This window comes from Balaenoptera physalus (assembly GCF_965194825.1).
Source record: "Balaenoptera physalus genome assembly, chromosome: 7".
Lineage (NCBI taxonomy): Eukaryota > Metazoa > Chordata > Mammalia > Artiodactyla > Balaenopteridae > Balaenoptera > Balaenoptera physalus.
Window position 1 is genome coordinate 8,392,245 of NC_138886.1, and position 18,818 is coordinate 8,411,062.

General features: G+C 49.4%; 1 protein-coding gene and 1 long non-coding RNA gene across 9 annotated transcripts in view; one reads left to right on the forward strand and one right to left on the reverse strand.

Moving 5' to 3' along the window:
* Window positions 1–18,818, reverse strand: part of GARNL3 (GTPase activating Rap/RanGAP domain like 3) — a 154,204-nt gene that overhangs the window by 2,316 nt on the left and 133,070 nt on the right. For 7 of the 8 annotated variants that reach the window (XM_082470056.1, XM_082470058.1, XM_082470063.1 and 4 more), the window contains 6 exons: window positions 17,576–17,734; window positions 11,361–11,427; window positions 6,484–6,591; window positions 4,971–5,089; window positions 2,548–2,686; window positions 1,574–1,789 (listed from right to left, as the gene is read on the reverse strand). In XM_082470056.1, the coding sequence (XP_082326182.1) occupies window positions 1,574–1,789; window positions 2,548–2,686; window positions 4,971–5,089; window positions 6,484–6,591; window positions 11,361–11,427; window positions 17,576–17,734 (808 nt within the window). Of the gene's footprint in view, window positions 1–1,573; window positions 1,790–2,547; window positions 2,687–4,040; window positions 4,548–4,970; window positions 5,090–6,483; window positions 6,592–11,360; window positions 11,428–17,575; window positions 17,735–18,818 lie in introns of those variants that run through there. The other variant, XM_082470059.1, reaches the window with a different exon arrangement.
* Window positions 2,693–18,818, forward strand: part of LOC309664594 — a 135,604-nt gene continuing 119,478 nt past the window's right edge. The window contains exon 1 of the long non-coding RNA XR_014265948.1: window positions 2,693–3,741. This is a non-coding gene — a long non-coding RNA (uncharacterized lncRNA). The remainder of the gene's footprint in view (window positions 3,742–18,818) is intronic.

The following is an 18,818-nucleotide window of genomic DNA, read 5'->3' on the forward strand; positions in this document are numbered from 1 at the left end:
CTGGATTGCAGGGGAGAATCACAGGTCAGCGGGTCATTACCACAGGGCTGCCACAGAGACAGAAAATGCCCTTTTCCTCTTGGTTGGGTATTGGTGCATTATTGGGATCGAGGCAAGAAGAATGATGATAAAGTCTATATTTTTAAATAATTGGTTATCTTGTTGGTAGAAGGTCTTTTTTCTTCTGATTAGAACGAATATATGTATTGGGAAAAAAAGAGTCAGAGGAGTTTAATGAAGGAGAGAAAATCTACAGTGCTACCACTGGAAACAGTAATTCTCCAACTCAGAGATTCAATTTCTGAAAAGCACAGTGGTTTATACAATAGTAGTTGGCAGATCAAGCTTTCTAAGGGTATAGTGGTTTAAAAATAGCAATGTATATGTTTTAAAAGTGCAGTGGAAGGCACCAACTTCTAAAACCAACCGACTTTGCCAATGTCAAGGCCTGCCCTGTCAGGTGGTCCGAATCCCCGTCTCCAGTTGGTCAGGAAACATTACTGCAGGACAGGCATGTGCCAAGGCCAGCTGTCCTTGCAGTTTTATGCTGTGCAGATGCCAATTCAAGTTTTCAAACCAGTTCTTACTGGTTTGACATAACATTTCCATTTTTCCTCATTTTGTTTTCACAATTCTGAACAAAAATCTTTATAACAGTCTAGCGTTTTCACAATCATCATGGTGCTTTATGCTTCTCTGGTCTGGTCTCCCACCTGTAAATTGGGAGAGGAGGGCACAGCAAAGATCTTACATCTCTACCATCCCCATAGAACTGCCCCACGGTCCAGGGGCTTTGGGAAGGATAACTGAACTGTACCACAAACATGCAAGAAAACAAAACATATGAAAAAAAAAAAAACCCAAGTAAATTAAAATTTTAGATATACGAATGTAAAATGTTATCTGAGGACTGCAGGATATAAACCCTCTGGACACTTTCCTAGGAAATTAGACGTATATAGATACTTATGTTTAAAAAAGTCATATCAGGGCTTCCCTGGTGGCGCAGTGGTTGAGAATCTGCCTGCCAATGCAGGGGACACGGGTTCGAGCCCTGGTCTGGGAAGATCCCACATGCCGCGGAGCAACTAGGCCCGTGAGCCACAACTACTGAGCCTGCGTGTCTGGAGCCTGTGCTCCGCAACAAGAGAGGCCGCGATAATGAGAGGCCCGCGCACCGCCATGAAGAGTGGCCCCCACTTGCCGCAACTAGAGAAAGCCCTCGCACAGAAACGAAGACCCAACACAGCCAAAAATAAATAAATAAATAAATAAATAAAGGAATTCCTTAAAAAAAAAAAAAAAAAGTCATATCAGACTAGACCTACTGTTTTACAAACTGCCCTTTCCCCCCTGAACATGGTTTGGGCACTTTCCACATCAATAAATACAGATTGACACATCATTGTCACTGGGTAAATGATGTATAGTCTTCCTCGGTGTAGGTGCACTATAATTTCTTTATAAATCCCTTATGAAAGGGCTCATTGTTTTTGAGGACAGTTGATATCCACAGATAAAACCAGCGGGTATCGCTACAAACAGTGCGAACACAAGAATCGAGAGCCATTACCCAGCAGCTCCCTGCGGGTCCTGCTCGCTATCTCTTTGATCTCCATGCGCGACAGGGACAAGGAATGAGTGACAGGAATGGCCGCGATGCCGATGCCGATGGAGGTGGGCGGGGTGATGACCTTGGAGACTAAGGGCGATTTCAGAGGCCGCTCGATGCTTCTGCCCACCAGGTTTCTGAGTGGAATCTTGTACAGATTTTTGGACTGAATCTCACCTGAAATAAGGGTTCGAGAAGAACATCAGAACTTTAAGAAGAGTTCATGTTATTCACAAGAGGATAATTCCTGGTTCCTCAACACAGTTAGCATGAAGGAAGAGTTTATGTTGCAGGCTGACCTCCCAAGTCTCATTAGGGGCAACAAAGTGAGGGCGCCCGACGGCTCTGTTTTCTAAGGGCATGGTGTTCATGGGTAAATGGGGAAAAACGCACCCACTCCTGATTACGTTTGCACAGGAGGAAGGAGTCGACAAGAAAAGCACAGCTGTCCTGCTCGGGAGCTCCAAGCTCTCGTGACAACGAGCCATAGTGACGACTTATGTGGTGAGAAGTTAGGAAAACCACGAGGCAGTAACCACAACAAAGGCCTGCGGGCAGGGTTCAAGGGCGAAGCCAGACAGAGTGAAACCTGGGTGCTGAGTAATGTGTGGGTTTTATGACTATGTCCTTTTAGCTATAAAAACCTACTATATTGTTAACATCCCTGAAGGAAAGATAACTTGCTGGGGCAAGTTGGAATCTCTCTAGCCCTCAGCTCCCTTCTCCCCATTGCAACAACTGTTTTCATAATGGGATTTTTTTGGGGGGGCATTATCACAAGATTTCTTAAGAATGCAACCACACTGCAAGTTTTTTTATGGCTTCAAATAGTGAGTTCCTTCGGCAGTAGTCACATGTCAGTATTTGACAATGAACTAGAGAAATCAGAACGGATCAAAACTACCTATCATAAGACAGTAAAAATTGGACTTCACCTTCCCCCAGGGAAGAAGGAAACACTGGAGTATCTCTGCCCGGGGGTGTCTGAGGAGAATTGTGGGCACTGGCCCCCTTGGAGCTGCCTCCGGATGAGACCTCGTTCACAGATGCGGTTGCTGTGAAGTATATATCCGACTAGAGAGAAAGAGAAGGCGTTACTGAGCCACCTGCTGTTACAGGCCCTGCACCCACCAGCCCTTCTGTCATCACTGCAGGGCCCCCAACTGCCCCCCCCCCCGGGGGCCTGTGGTGCAGGAACGAGCCGGGGAGGTGGCTTCCAGCTCTGTGCTCAGACGTTTCCTGAGCGTTCACCTCACCCACTTATCTGTTTGTTGATACACAATAGAAAAGAGTCAATTTCCCACACACCAGCTGCAAACACAGACACAACACACTTCCCCGACACGGATCTCGGGCACCTGGAGGTTAGAACTGGAGAGGGTTTGGGATTCAGTCAGATCCATGTCACAGGTGGGGAAATGGGTTCTCATGATTCAGCAAATACTCAAGCACACCCTTGATGCGCTGGCTTTGGGGTAACGGCAGTGGTATGTGGACTCAGGGACGCTGAGTTTCAGGAATTTTGCAAGCTGGCTGCTAAATACAGCCATTATTAAACTTAAATTATATTAAAAAACAAAGGAACTAAATATCAAAATCAACCATTCCTAATTATTTTACTACCTTGAGTATTCTCCGAGCTCTTGAGGTAATTTACATGAACACTGTCTTGGGCAGGTGGGGGGATACTGTGTAATAGCGGCTCCTAACGCTGTGTTCCATCGTGTCACACGGGAAGCTTGAGATCAGTCACGGTGGGACTGTTTACACCATGGAAATTGGCAAATGCTACAAATCAGAGCTTGATTTGTTGTTCTGTTGATTGTCTAGACTTACAGTGATGAAGAAAATGTTAATAATGAAGATTAAAATTAAAAGTGTGTTGGATCTAATGCTAAAATTGAGAGAAGTTTTGGTTTAATGATTTGTACGAGGGTGAAAAATAGTTTAATAGATCACATATCAGATTTTTTTAAAAAATAAATTTATTTATTTATTTTTGGCTGTGTTGGGTCTTCGTTGCTGTGCGCGGGCTTTTCTCTAGTTGCGGTGAGCGGGGGCTACTCTTCGTTGCGGTGCGCAGGCTTCTCATTGCGGTGGCTTCTCTTGTTGCAGAGCACGGGCTCTAGGTGCACGGGCTTCAGTAGTTGTGGCACGTGGGCTCAGTAGTTGTGGCTTGCGGGCTTTAGAGTGCAGGCTCAGTAGTTGTGGCGCACGGGCTTAGTTGCTCTGTGGCATGTGGGATCTTCCCGGGCCAGGGCTCGAAACTGTGTCCCCTACATTGGCAGGCAGATTCTTAACCACTGCGCCACCAGGGAAGCCCCACATATCAGATTTAGTGACAACAAACTTGGAAAAAGAAGAACGGATGGAGATATAATTCCAACCATAAAATCGTGGTTGAACTGCAGCATTAGTTTGGCTATGGAGAAAGGAATTCAGCAAAAATTAACAAAAGCATTTTGTGAGAGCCAGTTGGCTAAATGGACTTTAAGATAAAAGCATTGTATATTTTATTATTTGTAAATTGTAAGCTATTTACATTTTATAATCAGTAAAATTTGTAATCAACTGATGTCCATGTATGTGTGTATACATACACACACCCATTTTCCAGAGGACTGGTGGTGGTTACACACTTACCAGCACCCCACTGGCGCTACGTTAGTGAATAAGATGCTCAGTGTCTGCTCTCACAGAACTGTCAGTGCAGTGGGGAAAGTACGCAGTCACCCACCACCAAATGTGATGCAGGTCAGGATGGAAAAGTGCCCCAGGCGTGCAGCAGGGCACAGCCTGGCCTGGCAGAGCCAGGGAAAGGGTGTGGGGCTGACTTGGGGGAGGGGACTAGAACGAGACCTGCTGGATTATGCGCTAGGAGTAGAAGACAGCTTGGAAGATCGTCGTTCCTGCATCCTTCGGTGTTGCTCACATTCTGTTACCAGACATGAATTAGTCTGTCAGCCATAGTTTGTGGGACACAAATTCAAATTGAGGACAGACAGCGGCAAAGGAAGAAAGGGACATTGCAAGCTCTTACTTTTCTAGACTTGGCCTCTTCTTCAGGGCAATAGTGACCCAGGCTCTGATGGGGGATTTCTCTTTTCAGCTGAGCGCTCCCCAACTGCCACCAGCACCGACGACTCTCTTAACACTAAGGAGGGGCGTTTTGAAGCCCAAGGGGACTCGCACAGGAAAACTCAACCCATGAGCCTGTTTTCAGCTTTCTCATCTCAACACTCACGAGGTGTTGGCATTGTCAGCCTCACCGTGAACATGTCTGCGCCTGCCTGAAACCTCATGGTGCTGTGGGTACCCAAAGCCCCTCAGACAGAAATAAAACCCCAGCTGTACTCACTCTGGAGGCCACGAGCTGCAGCTGAGGCACAACGGCCGTGTGGACCAGGTTCCCGTTCACCACCAGGCGGATCTCCATGGAGTCGGTGGTGAAGGCTAGCAGGTAGGGGAATGCGCAGACTGCAAGGCAACAGGGCGTCAGCTCCCAGCCTGTGCCTGCGGCTGTGGAGCTGCCAGGACCCTCTCACATCCCCCTCGCTTCTCTGGCAACTCCCATCTCTCCCCTTCCTCTGGCTGCTTCTCTTCTTCCTTCACGGGTGCATGTCCCCCAATTCTAGGAAAGCCTGCCTTAGCCGCCAAGCTTCTGCCCAGTGACGTGTGCACTGTCCCAGCTTCTCCCTGTGCCCTTCTCCCGCTGCAGTCTTGTACCCAATCTTGCGGGGGCGCACCGCCCACCCAGGTCCTGGAGACCTTCCCCCTAAGGTCCAGACTGCAGCTTGACATGGCCTTCGCACGTGCCTGCCACCCGGGAACCTAGCCTTTACTCCTTCTTCATTCCCTGTCTCCGGGTCACCCTCCCCTATGCTCCTCCTGTCTGTGTGTCTGGGCAGGGACTACCCCTCACAGTGTCCCTCGGGTTCAGTGGGTTTGCTGAATTATTTGTTAAACATTGGCCTGTCTTCTTGAGATCTTTTTGATGACGTCCAGGTGCCAGAGCTGCCCCAGTGGCCCTGTGAGCCCACCTTTGTCTTTTTTACTGGCCACTTCGCACTCTCTCCTTCACGCTGGCCCACTCCCTCTGCCCTCTCTCCTTGGCGACTCATCCGTTCTCTTGGCTTCACCTTGACTCTTCCTACCACACCCACGCCTCTAGCCTTGATCTCTCAAGTGGGCCCCCCGGTGCCGTGGCTCAGACCTGAGAGCCGTTTCCAACCCTTCCCTCCCCTTTTTACCATAACTAATCTGCATCGGAGCCGACCCCATCCTCCGAGCGTCTGGATCCATTCCTCTGCTCTCCTCTCAAAACTCTATCATGTTTACCTATCAACAAAGCCTTCTACTTTGAGGAAAACAGTGCTAAGATTCTTGGCTCTGATCTGACTCTCCCCAGGCAGATGCCCAGCTGTGGATCTTGAATCACAGAAACGAAGCACCACCACTCACGTCCTGAGTTTTGAGTGGCAGGCAAAGTACCTGAGTTTCTGTAATTCTAGACTTTCAAGCTTCAAAATGTATAAAAAGGACGCCAAGTGCACTGTGCTCCTCCCTCAAGTCAGTCAGAGTTTCAAGGCTGGAGATCTTGTTCAAGATCTACTGAAACTGATATTTAATTGCTCTCAAATGCTCACATGCTCAGGCACTGAGAAGACTTGGGAGGAACAGTGGAAGACAATAGTCCCCAAAGAGGAACAAAATGAAAAACAATTAAAGAAGAAGAAGGCTTTGAGTACTCATTATACTCACATAATTCATAGCAATTTAGTGGTAAGCCAGTGAGTTTGCTTACATAGGATGGAACAGTTCAGATATGTCTATTGAGGGGGAAAGAACATGATGATAAAGGGTTTCCTTACCAATCGCACAGGGAGCCTGGTTCCAACAGAACTGGAAATCTGACGCAGAGGGTTGAACCAAAAAAGAGCCACCATTAAACGGGCAAACCTTTTTATAGATGCAACTGTCTGCAACGAAACAACAGCGACGCATTTTTGTTAGAGACAACACTCAGGTAACCATAATTAGATAAATGAGAAACAAGAATAGCATCCTATCTGCTCGTTCTTTATGAAAGCCGGGACGAATATTGCCATGATGCCAGATCCTCAGGCGCAGGAGGCAGTCTGAGCCAGAGTAATATTTCTGCTACAAGTCATCATAGCAGCCATTTTTGGAGAATTTACTATGAGCCAGGCACCGAGCTTTAAAACATTCTTCCGTTTAATCTGTACAAACTTATGAAGTAGATGCTATTATTACACTCATTTTACAGATGAGAAAATTGAGGCAAAGAGCAGTGAAGTAGCTTGTCCACAGCCTCACAAGTTCTACTTGGGAGAGAACCAGGTTGGCTTGATTGCAGAGAAGAAGGGGCACTTGAAGGCAGCCCCTGGACGGAGGAAGGCCTCCTACAAGGGGATCACGCGCTGAGCCTCACTCAGCAGGACATGTGTGATGGCAGCTGTTCACCACGCCCCCAACATTTTATTATGAAAACTTGAAGCCATGTGCCTGTATCACCTTGGTGACTCTGAGCCAGCGTTCGATTAAGGCCAGGTTAATTCAGTTACCCAGTTCCTGGCTTGCTCCGAGCTCTAAACACAAGTCCAGGTGGTTCAGACCCTCTTCGAGTGAGAAAGGTCACGTAGAAACAAAGGCCCCTTTTATTCCAGAAGCCCATCATGTTTTAGCCATACAATCTTATTTTTAAATTATTTTTTAAAACAGCCTTACTGAGATGTAATTTATATACCATAAAATTCATCCATTTTAAGCATTCAAGTCAATGAACTGTAGTATGTTTATAGAGTTGTACAACATCACAATCTGATTTTACAACATTTTCATCACCCTAATAAGAAACATCACGCCCATGAAGCAGTCTCTTGCCATTCCTAGTGTGAGAATCGACAGCTGTGGCCCCTCTGTGAGAGGGCAGAGGTCATGGAGCCAGAGCTGCTGCTGCAGCCTGCGATGTGGGGCTAGGCTGGGGATGACCACCGCCGGCCCACCTGAAGCTTAGGGTCTCCTTTGATGTGACCACTGTGCCTTGTCAAGCAGTTAACTTATACTGTCTCATCATTGTTCTTCTAACAGAGTGAGTTGTTGGGACAGAAAAACTCACCAGAGTCAGTTCTGTTTTTGCTACAGTGGACTCACTAGGGGAGAAAAAGCATCCTCGTTCTCAGCTAAAGGCCTGGCTCCCTGAGAAAATGAGCGCTCAGGAAGGACACCTGGATCTCCCCACAGCGGCTCCCCCAGCTGCTGTGTCCGCCCTCGGCCTCCTGCCCACGACTCTGGATGCCGTGGGGTGCAGCTCACCCCCTCTCCACTCTGGCCCGTGGCTTTCGCCCCCTCAGGGACATCCCCCCTCTGTCCTGCACCGCAGTTTCCCCTTCTCCATCGGATCTTTCCCGACAGCCTTACACATGCTGTTTATTCCACCTTTTAGAAAACAAAATCCTTGGCCTCTCTTCCTCCTCTAGCTGTTACACCCTTCCTTATTCTTTTTCCCTAAAAGCAAAATTCTTTGAAAGACTTGTCTGGACTCCCCGGCTCTACTTCCTCTTTCCCAATCTCTCCTGACCTGTGCAATCAGGCTTTTGCTCCCCACTGCTTCCCCAGAGACACCTGCTCTTGTCAAGTTTCCTAGTGGCCTTGTAAACCCAAGCGCCATCTCAGACCCGATCTGTCAGAGGCAAACAGCACAGCGGGTCACTACTCCCTTCAACACTGCCTCTCAGGGCCTCACCCCACTTTCTCCTGTCTTTCCAGCCACTCCTCAGTCTACTTTGCTGGTTCCTCCTGTCTCCCCCACTTCCCGGTGGGTGATCTCTTTAGTCTCAGGACCCTAAAGGTCACTTGCCTGCTAATGACCCCCAGGGAGCCCCGTCCGGAGCCCGCACTTGAACCAGGTGATCGCTCACTGTCTGCACTGGGATATCTCAGAGGTGTTGATGGGTCATAACTGAACTCTTGATCTTTCCCCCCAAACTCGCTCTTCTGAAAGTCTACCTCATCTCAGTAAATGGCATTCTCTGTTCTCCCAGCTGCTCACGTCCCCAGACTGCAGTCCTCCTTTTCTCTTCCCCTCACAGCCGCACTTTATTCACCGGCACGTTATCTTGGTTCTCACGTGTAAAGCACGTCTAGGACCTGACCACCGCTCAGCGCCTCCCCTGCGCTGGTCCTGGTCCAAGCCCCTGGCGTGCTCGTCAGATGAGCGCAGTCCCCGCCCTTCCCGCTTCCACACCATGGCGGCGGGGGGTGGAGGCGGTCTCCTCTTACAGACCCTGTCGCGCCTCTGCTCAAAAGCCTCCAGTTGCTCACCAGGGTGCAACGCAAAGACCTTTCACCTACCAGGCCCTGCTGGAGTCTGGTCCTCTTTGCCGATTTTTATCCACTCGCACCCTCGCTCACTCTGTTGTGATCACGGGTCATCTTGGGGTCACCTCGACCGTACTGGAATGTTCCTCCTCAAGGTCTTTACACCTGCTCTCGTCCCTGCCTGAAACACTCAGTCTGATACCTTCATGTTCAACACTCAGTCCTGATACCTGGACTCCCTTTGGGTCTTTGGTCCTCGCTCCTCTCCCAGCGAGGCCTGCCTTCCTCACCCCCTGTAACTGGTGACCGGTGACCCGCACACCCCACTCCTGCCCAGTCCGGCCCCTCTTCCGGCCCCTCTTCCCCCTTCATTTCCCCTCAGCACTCAGCACCATTTAACAAACTGCACGTGTTTCTTATTTATCTTGTTAATTGTCTAACTGCTCTCTTTAAAATGTAAACTCCACCTGATGGCTGGATTTGTGCTTATATTCACTGCTGAAACCCCTAGATATCGGAAGTGCTGGGTAAAGATTTGCTGAATGAATGAACGACTCAGGAAAGACACAGCAGCCTTGTGTTTCTAAAGGCCCAGGTCCCTTACACACATCCCCTCTCCTCTCCCCTGTCCCACCTCAACTCCCACTAGGGGCGAGCAACCTGCTGGGGGGTTTGAGGGGCTGGGCTGGAGGAGACCCTGGCCCCTGAGCACAGAGCTTCCTGGATGGGTCGGGTGGCTGTGTTGTGCCTGGGAGGCCAGACCCAGCCCCGCCTGCCTCAGAGGGGGTCACGCGGGCCTGGAGGAGGCGACAGGACTGCAGTCCATAGGCGCCCCCTGCCGGCCCCCCGCACTTTCCAATGGATAAACCCCAGGGAAGCAGAGGGCGCTCCCTTCCAATAACCAGTGCTGGTGGTCTCTGCACCTGAGGCGAGGGGCCTCCAAATTAGACTGAACTGATTCAGAAAAGGAAGCGAAGCTGTTTCTCGAACCCCAGAGCCATGCAGCCTGTTCACACCCATGAACTGGCGCCCATGCCTGCTGTTCCATGAAGCGTGAGCTCACTGTGTCCCTGGCAGAGCCTTTCACTGTTGTGTCTCCAGAGCCCGACACGGGCCTGGCACAGAGAGGGCCGTCCCTTATGGTTAAAAAGAGCCGCCTGAACGGGGGCTGGCGCGGGGGCAGGATTCTAAGAAAGTCACTGCCTGGGAAGCAGCTCAGAATCTATGACTTCCCTCCTTTGACTTTCCCCATCCAGCTGGTGGGGAACAGTGTATAGGTTCTAATTTTAAAACAAATTTCTCTGAAGAAAAGTCCCTTTCTGCATGCAGAAAAGTTTTTCACTTATCTGAGATAAAAATTTCTCTATAGAAAACTCTGGGTTTCTGGAAGTTATATTTTAGAAAGGAGCAGACATATGATAAAAATCACCTTCAAATTTGAGAAGGGTTTAGACAGATCTGTGAATAAAATATCCTAAAAGAGCGATTTATTGGTGAAGTTCTTTCCTTGTGACTACCTTCTCCTGATTCCCCATAAATCTCAAATTTCGAGAGGATGTTTATCAAATTTCTCTACTGAAAATACTTACTAATCAAAGATTAATTAATCAAAATATCTGCCTCATGTGATATAACCAGCATCACCACTCTAAATCGATACAATTCTAGGCTGAAAAAAATATATTTTATTGTTTTAGCTAAACTGGGCAGGCTTATCCAGGAAAGTACCTTACTACCTTTGCCTTAAAAAGATCCTTTTTATTGTAGTATCACATTAGCTTTTGAAATGCTGAAAATCCTTAGAGACCCTATTTGATATCTGTGGTCTGCCTGAAACCCACCTGCCACCTGACCCAAACTAACCCAGCTGAGGCCGGGTATGCCAGGTTGAGGCTGATTTCATTAACACCTGAGAAATAACAAAAAGGGGAAGAGTAACTGTGGTTAAAATTTGGGGCACTGGAGTCAAGAGGCCCCAAATGTGAACCTGGGCTCTGCCATTTGTAGCTGCACAATCTTGAGAAAGTCCGTTCACCGCTCCAGGTCTCAGGAGCCTTATCTCCCTCCAGATGACAGATAGTAACAGAAAAAGTCAATGGAACGGTGACTGAGGTGGGTGAAGCACAGCGCGTGGCACACAGTAAGGGCTCCCTAGATGGAAGCCACTGCTATCACTCCCACGTCCTGGAGACACCCCCAGGCGGCCCCTGCACCGTCTTACCAGGAGGTCTGGCGTATTGGGAGATCCAGGCAGGAAGGCAATTTTTAGATGCGCCCTGGAGTGGAATTAAGGACCCAGGAACAATACCTCAGGTAAATCTAAAGCTAAGTCCCTTTAAATTGTCCAGAAAAAAAAAATAACCAGTTGATTTTAGCAAATAGAGATCAAAACACATCCTTTACTTACAGTTGTAACACAGGAGCAGACCGGCTTCCCCGTCTTCGTACACATCAATAGCTGCAACGAAATTAACCTGCAATGAGAATGGGCAATGGTAGTGGGCAGGCTGGACACTGACACTATGAAAAGACTTTCTCAAGTTACGGCTTTCTGTAAACTCAGGCACCGGGGGGCATTCCCACCTCACCAGCACCCACGGTGCCACATGGGTGGCCACGACTGCAGTCCATAGGGACTTTCTCACCCTCTTTTCCCACGCTTTGAGAAGCTCTGTAGGCGGACATCTCCACTCTCTATTGACAGGCCTCTTATTTATACAGTGGGCTCAGTCCACAAAGCTTTTCACATGGGTTATTTGTTTCACTCTCACATCAACCCCTAAAGTACGTGGCATTGCTCCCATATTACAGATGAGGAAAGTGAGGCTCAGAGAGGTGCAGTCGCTCTAGTGCCTCAGGTAGAAGGTGCTCCAGCCAAGATCTGAACCGGATCCCCGGTTCTTTTCCAAGCTTAACACCCCTGCACTTCAGCCACACTTCCTCCTGCTTCAAACACAGTCTCTGAATCTCAGTATCACCGTGTCTGCACTTCTCTTCTCCCTCCTTCACTTCCAGGGAGGCGGCATGACATGATGCAGAGAGTGTCGGAAGCCCTAGCTCTGTGGCCTGGGCGAGGTCTTCCTCTCCGGCCTCCGTTTCTGCTTTTGAGAAGACGGTTCTCAACCTGATAGTGTCCTTGGCCCCTCTTGAGCTTCAAAACTCTGACCCTGTAAAAATCTCCTGCTTCTTTCATTGCCTCACTTGTCTTCTCAGCCCTTGTAGTCTGTCCTCCTGTACCACCAGGGACACTGCCCTCTCTGAGCACCATGAAGATTTCCTTCTCCCCAGCCTGGAGGCCTTTGGCCATGGCTCATCTCTCCATCCAGAGCTCCGCAGCCTCTGACATGGGACGTCTCCTCCCTCCCGTCCTCTCTCCCACTTCAGATTATTCTTCCATTTCTTGGCTCTTCTCTCATTTAGAAAAATCCCCACATTTATAGCTTCAGATTTTACTCTGCTCAAAATCTCTAGATACAACCTCAGGCACACATTCTCCTCAGAGCTCCAGCCCATATTCCTAAGTCTTTTCTCTCAAACGCAACAGGTTCCATACCCAGGAACGCAGGAGGCAGCGTAGGGGAACAGATGGGAGCACGACGCTGGTCAGACAGCCCCGAGCTGCGATCCTGCCTGTACCACTCGCTGCCTCTGTGGCTTGTCGCAAATGGCTTAACTTCTGGCCCCAGGTCTTTACCTGTGAACCGGTATAACGGTAATCCTGACTCTGCTGGATCGTCATGAGAATTCCATGAAACAAGGCACACGTTTTTGCACAGGGCCTGACACATAATCAGCCCTCCATGGAGGCTACTATCTTTATGTCGCACATGACTAGCTGCCTTCTAAGCCTCCTCCGTGCTGTTAGCAGAGCTATCCCCAAAGTCTTGGGGGCTCCCCTTCTCACCCAAGTCCAGCAGCATCCTCTTCTGTGTCTCACCCCCTGCTGCGCCCCAGGCTAGGCCTGACCTCTCCAGCAGGGGCACGTGTCCTTGTCTCCCTCTGGCCCAGCTCTCTCCAGACCCTTCCAGTCTCTGAGCTGCCCAGCACTGCACTGGGGCCCCGCCGCACCCCAGGCCCTCCTCCTCACTGCTCTCTCCCAAATGCAGCCTTCTCCTCTAAACGGTCTCACGACCGTGCTGAAGCCCCGCTGGCCACCCTCAGCCAGGGCCTGTGCCTTGTGTCTGGCAAGTCCCTGCAATGGAACCCCGGCCCATCTCCCACCCAGTATTACCTGGCATTGTACTAGGTGCCATCAAGCACGCAGAAATGAAAGGGCAGGGTCTCACCCCTTAAGAAAAAGTTAGAAAAGCATACAGGCACGTAAAACATGGTATAATGGGGCCAATGCCAGAACCAAGAGTTGTGGGGCTTTGTGGGGGTGGGAAACAGCGAGGCTCAGAGGTCAAGGGTGCTGATTCTGGGATCAGAAAGACCTGGGCGTCAAATCCCAAATACTTCCTCTGCTGCTGTAGGTCACAGCTCTAGTTTTTAATTATCTGCATGATGTGCACTGCTGCCCGATGTTCGCTTGCTTGTTTGTTTGTTTGCTGGCACTCTCCTGCCCACTGGATCTCAGCTCCATGAAGCAGAGGCCTTGCCGACCCGCTCACGTGACATCCTCAGCACCTGGATCAGGGCCTGTCGAGTGGCAGGAGCAGAGTACGTACTTCCCGAACGCACTACTGGGTCAACGAAATCCCAACTCTGCCACTTGAGAGGAGTGGGTACCTAGGTCAGTGGTTTAACCTCTCGGAACCTCAGTGTCTTCAACTGTAAAATGGGAGATACTAGAACATCTACTCCTGTAGGGGCTGAGGATTCCGTGAGGTCATGCAGGGCCTGGTACTTGGTAAATGCTCTATAATGTCAGCTGGTGGCATTATTTAGCTATGGAACCAGCACCAGTGGGGTATCTCACGGGAGGGAACAGCCCTTGAGCCCCCTCGGCCCTGGAGGGAACCCTCCCAGCCCCAGCACTTTGACTTAAGAGTCACTTCCTCCTCAGGTGTCCCCGTACTTGTCAGTTAGATGACACTTATCTCAGCTAGAGGCTTCGAGCCCTAGAGGGTGTGGCTGTCTGCTCTGCCAGGCTGTGCACTTCCTGAGGGGAGTGGCCAAGTGCTGCCAGCTTTGTAGCCTGGACCTGCTCTCCCCATCACGCTCTGTGACGAGGCTGTGGATGCCACAGGCTGGGTTTAAGGGCATGGCCTTGGGAGCAGGGAGCCTGGGTTCAAGTCCTGCCCCTGTACTTACTAGCTGTGTGGTTTGGGGTTAATGTGGCTCCTCCTTTCTGAGCCTCAGTTTCCTTTTCTGCAGAAACGGGGAAGTGAACAGCACATTCCTGTCAAGGCTACAGGGCCGAAATTCAGGGACGGAGACCACAGCATGGCCTCAACCACTCCTCCCTCAGGTCCCCCATTGCATTTCGTCAGACTTTATTAACACTTAGCACGGTGAGGCCGGGTTCATGTGTGCATGTTCCATATACATACAGATGTTGATACAGATGTCGGCTCCCAGGACAGGGGGGCAGGGGGTGGGTGCTGGCAGGAGTCATTCCTGCAGCAGTTTCTTGACCAGGCAAGGACCTGAGAATTAACTAGGGAGCTTTTAAAAGATACGTATTCTGGGTTCTCGTTCTTAGACATCTGGATATAGTAGGTCTAGGGTAGGACATAGGCACTGGCTTTTTATTTTTTCCTTGATTAAAAATAGTTCATTTTATTGGCATTTAAAAATAATAAAAGTCATATGTGGTGGTTGTGAAACTTCAGAACACAGACTTGTAACAAGTGAAAGAGGTCACCACTGTGAGGTCAGTGTCCAGCCTTCCCACGTGATTCCGGGGTGAGCTCTCAAAGGAGCCCGGCTGGGGTCTGGGCAGACAGTCAGGCTGGGCCCAGCAAATAAGCCAGAGACCCAGATCCTGTTACCAGGTCTGCAGTTCCCTCCAGAGGAGTCCTCTGTTTTGGGAAGGAGGCCAGTGCTGGCTGTTGGAGCTGGGGCAGTAGGTCACAGTCGGCCTGTTGGTAAAACGAACTTGACATTGACTTTCAGAAGGCTGCTCTGGTGCTTCTTAAACAGCTCCTCTCTCGAGCTAGGATTGTCTTAGACGCTAAAGTCGGTTTGAAGCCTACAGTGGGAATCAAGGGGTCTTGGATGAGAAGAGAGGAGGAACGGGGGCAGGAAACCAGGCCAGCCCGGCTGACCGCACACGGAGCAGGCAGGCAGTGCGGGCAACTTGAGGCACTAAATCTCCAGGACTGAAGGAGGGTCAGCCTCTCTCTCCTGCCCCACTGCACTCGGGGCTTGTCCTGCAGGAGCATCCCGGTGGGAAGTAACCCTGTTCCCGCAGGCCGCTTCTGACCAGCTATTAGAAAGCATGCTCATTTCTCTCCTCATTTCTCTAGGGCTTTTCTTCCCAGCTGGACAGTAAATTCCTCGCAAAGACAAGCCACTGTCTCAGTACCTCTGCCTGCTCAGCAAACACAGCAGCTGCTGATTTACTAGGACAGGGGTCCCCAACCCCCTGTCCGAGGCCTGTTAGGAACCGGGCCGCACAGCAGGAGGTGAGCGGAGGGTGAGCATGAGAAGCTTCATCTGCCGCTGCCCATCGCTTGCATTACCGCCTGAACCATCCCTCCCCCCCGCCCCCGTCCGTGGAAAAACGGTCTTCCAGGAAACTGGTCCCTGGTGCCAAAAAGGTTGGGACCACTGTACTAGGAGGGACTATGCACACTGACCCACTCAGATCCAGGGGACACGGTTTTAAACATTTTCTCTTAGAGAAAATTTTGTATCTTTGCTTTAAAAAGCATATCGAAGAAAGGACAGAAAAATTTAGGACTGTTTCTCACAGCTTTCAGAAAAACAAACACAGAAGTCATCAAAGAAAACTTTAACTCATTTTTTCCTGGGCCTTCATGAATCTTAAGAGACTAGTTGCCAGGGAAGGATTGATTCAACAAAGACCTGCTAGGCCAGCCTTTTTCTGTCTCTTTTGGCTGGCTGTACAGAGTTTTGAAAAGCAAGAAGAGGCAAGAACTTTCAAAGGCCAGATTGGACCCTTCCTCCTCAGAAGTCAGCGGCTGGAAGTAATTATAGGTTCCCGGCTGCTGGGATGGACGGGAGTCCTGGCTTTAAGTTAGGGAGAGTTTCAGGATAGATTCCTTCTCCTAGGTCTATATTAGCATCACCTGGGGGAGACTCAACACCAATTGATTCCCATAGCATACATCTGGGAATTCTCGTTTAACTGATCTGGGTGTATCAGAGCACTGATCTGTTTAAAGCTTTCTAGGCAATTATAGCCAGAGTTGAGCAACAGTGTGTACCAGTGGTTCCCAAACTTTCCCACATCACCTGGGGATCATCTGAAAATTCTAAAGCCCACGCCACACCCAAGGCCAATGAAATCTCTGTGGGTGGGACACGGGCATCAGTAGCATTTGAAGCTCCTTGATGACTACAATTGCAGACGAGTTTGGGTGCCACCAGTATATATACGTGAAAGGACAGACTGAGCTGTGATTGACAACAGCTGAAGATAAGGAGACCTCCTAATTATATCTAGATGCTTCTTTTTCTGACTTTTCTATTTTTTAAAATCTTGCTTTCATTAGGTGTTAAGTCTTCTTCATACAGTAATTAGCGATTTTAGTGCATATTTATGTAGGGCTTGTCCAAATATAAACTGTATTTTTAAATTTCTTATAAAGCATAATTAAATTCCTCAGTCTCTTTGACACATCTGAACAGGACTGGGGGAAGTCTGTGGGTTTGGAAACTCTCATCAGGAAAAACATTCTCCCTGGAGACAACGTCCTTGTTCTGCCGTGTCCTCGAACCTAAGCTGGAGTGCTGGCCCTGCACCATGCAGACCTCAAGTGGCTCAAGTGTTATCAGGCCTTGACCTGCTTCACGGCGATAAGTGGGCTGAAGAGCTCTGTGACCTGCTTGTTTGTGTGGAGCAGCTCAGTGACAGGCACTCGGGGGTGCTGATGCTCGGAACCCACGAGGTCCTCTTTCGTGCTTTGGTGGAGTTTCGGGTGGGCCCTAGATTTTGTCCAAATCCAGGACATGGCTGTTCTCTGTGCAGCTCAGGCCAGGAGGTATAGACCCCCAGTGCTGATCTGCTTTTTCTCTCTCTCCTAATGGTGTTTCATCCCTTCTTCTTTTCCTAACGGCCTCTAAGGGGATGGAGACATGGGCTGTACCCTCCCCTGCCACCCAGGCCCCACGCTGTGGGTCTGCAGGGCCTCTGAGAGCAACCTTACTCTCCAAAGGCCCTTCTAGCATGAATTACCAAACAAATGTTCTCATTTACTCAGCTATTTACATTTAGCTTTTTGACTCTTCATTCCTCTTTTATTGGGAAGGATGGAAGGGCAGGGGGAGGCCTGGAAAAGCTGAACAGGGCAATGGGCAGTTATATTATATTGAACCATTTGGACCTACAAAGATGGCAGCTTCAGGTGGTGCAGCCTAAATAGTACATCGCATGATACTGATACAATAAATAATACACAATTTTAAAGAAATCCTCATCACGGCATGACAAAGTTAGAAGACACAACTCCTAGCCTTCTAGTTTCCCACTTGCCCCCATGTCTGTCAACTGACCCTGTTGGCCTCCACATGGTGCAGCCTGAAGGCCTCCCCCGTGCTCTCGTTCACCACGTCGAATTGGTGCCGGTAAGCCACGCAGATGAGGTTGTCACTCTCTTCCGATGGCCCATCTACCAAGGTCATCACCGAGGGAGAGTCGGACAGACAGATCTCCTGTGTGGTGGACAATGATGGAGGAGAAAGGGGTGAGGACAGAGCAGCCACCTTCGTATCAACCCCCCACTGCCCGCCCCCGTGCAGAAGAGTTCCCCTGTCAGGCCCCTGCAGAGCCCTGTGCTTGCAGGGGAGGAAGGGGTGGGAAAGAATGGGAGGGATGGCGCCAGACTTCTTCTCCTACAGCCTGTCCTCGAGGCTCAGCCCTATGTCCACTGCAGAGGGGAGAGGCCAGGAAACAATTTTACAAAAGCAATTCAACAGTGTGGCCTGTGTCAGCCCTCAGACTGTCTGGTCCCGTCCTGTCATTTAATAATAATAATAACAGCTAATGTTAACAGATCCAGGCACTGTTCTCACTGAATCCTCATAACAACCTAATGAAGTAGGTAAGGCTGTTATTCTGTTTTACAGGTGAGGAAACTGAGGCTCAAAGGTCACATGACTTGCCTACGGTCACATAGTTTATATGTGGCAGAGCCAAGATTTGAACTCAAGAAACCTGACTTCAGAGCTTATACTCCATATAAATGCACATGCTCTGCATAAATACTCATTAAGATGGCTAAGTACTGTATGAGAAGACTAACACCTATTTAAAGCAAGATTGTAACTTGCTTTAACTGTTTTGTTGTTCTGTCCCCTGGAATTGCATATTAGCAGAAACTGAAATGCATAATTCAGGCAGCTTTAACTCTAGGCAAAAATAACTTCTCAGCTCACTTATGGGCTTACTCTGCCTTAGTGGCCAACGGTTGACATATTTGACACCTTAATGTACCATAGTTTTTATTATTATTTTTTAATATGTTTTACTTATTTGCCTGCTCCGGGTCTTAGTTGTGGCACGTGGGATCTTCGTTTCGGCATGCGGGATCTTTAGTTATGGCATGCGGGATCTAGTTCCCTGACTGGGAATCGAACCCGGGCCCCCTCCGTTGGGAGCACGGAGTCTTAACCACTGGACCACCAGGGAAGTCCCTGTACCATAGCTTTTAAAAAAGCTAGAATGGTAAGATTGGGAAGGGCCTTGATGCTCCAGGAGGCTTCTCTCACAGGCTCCACACTCAGCCCAGCAGCAAAT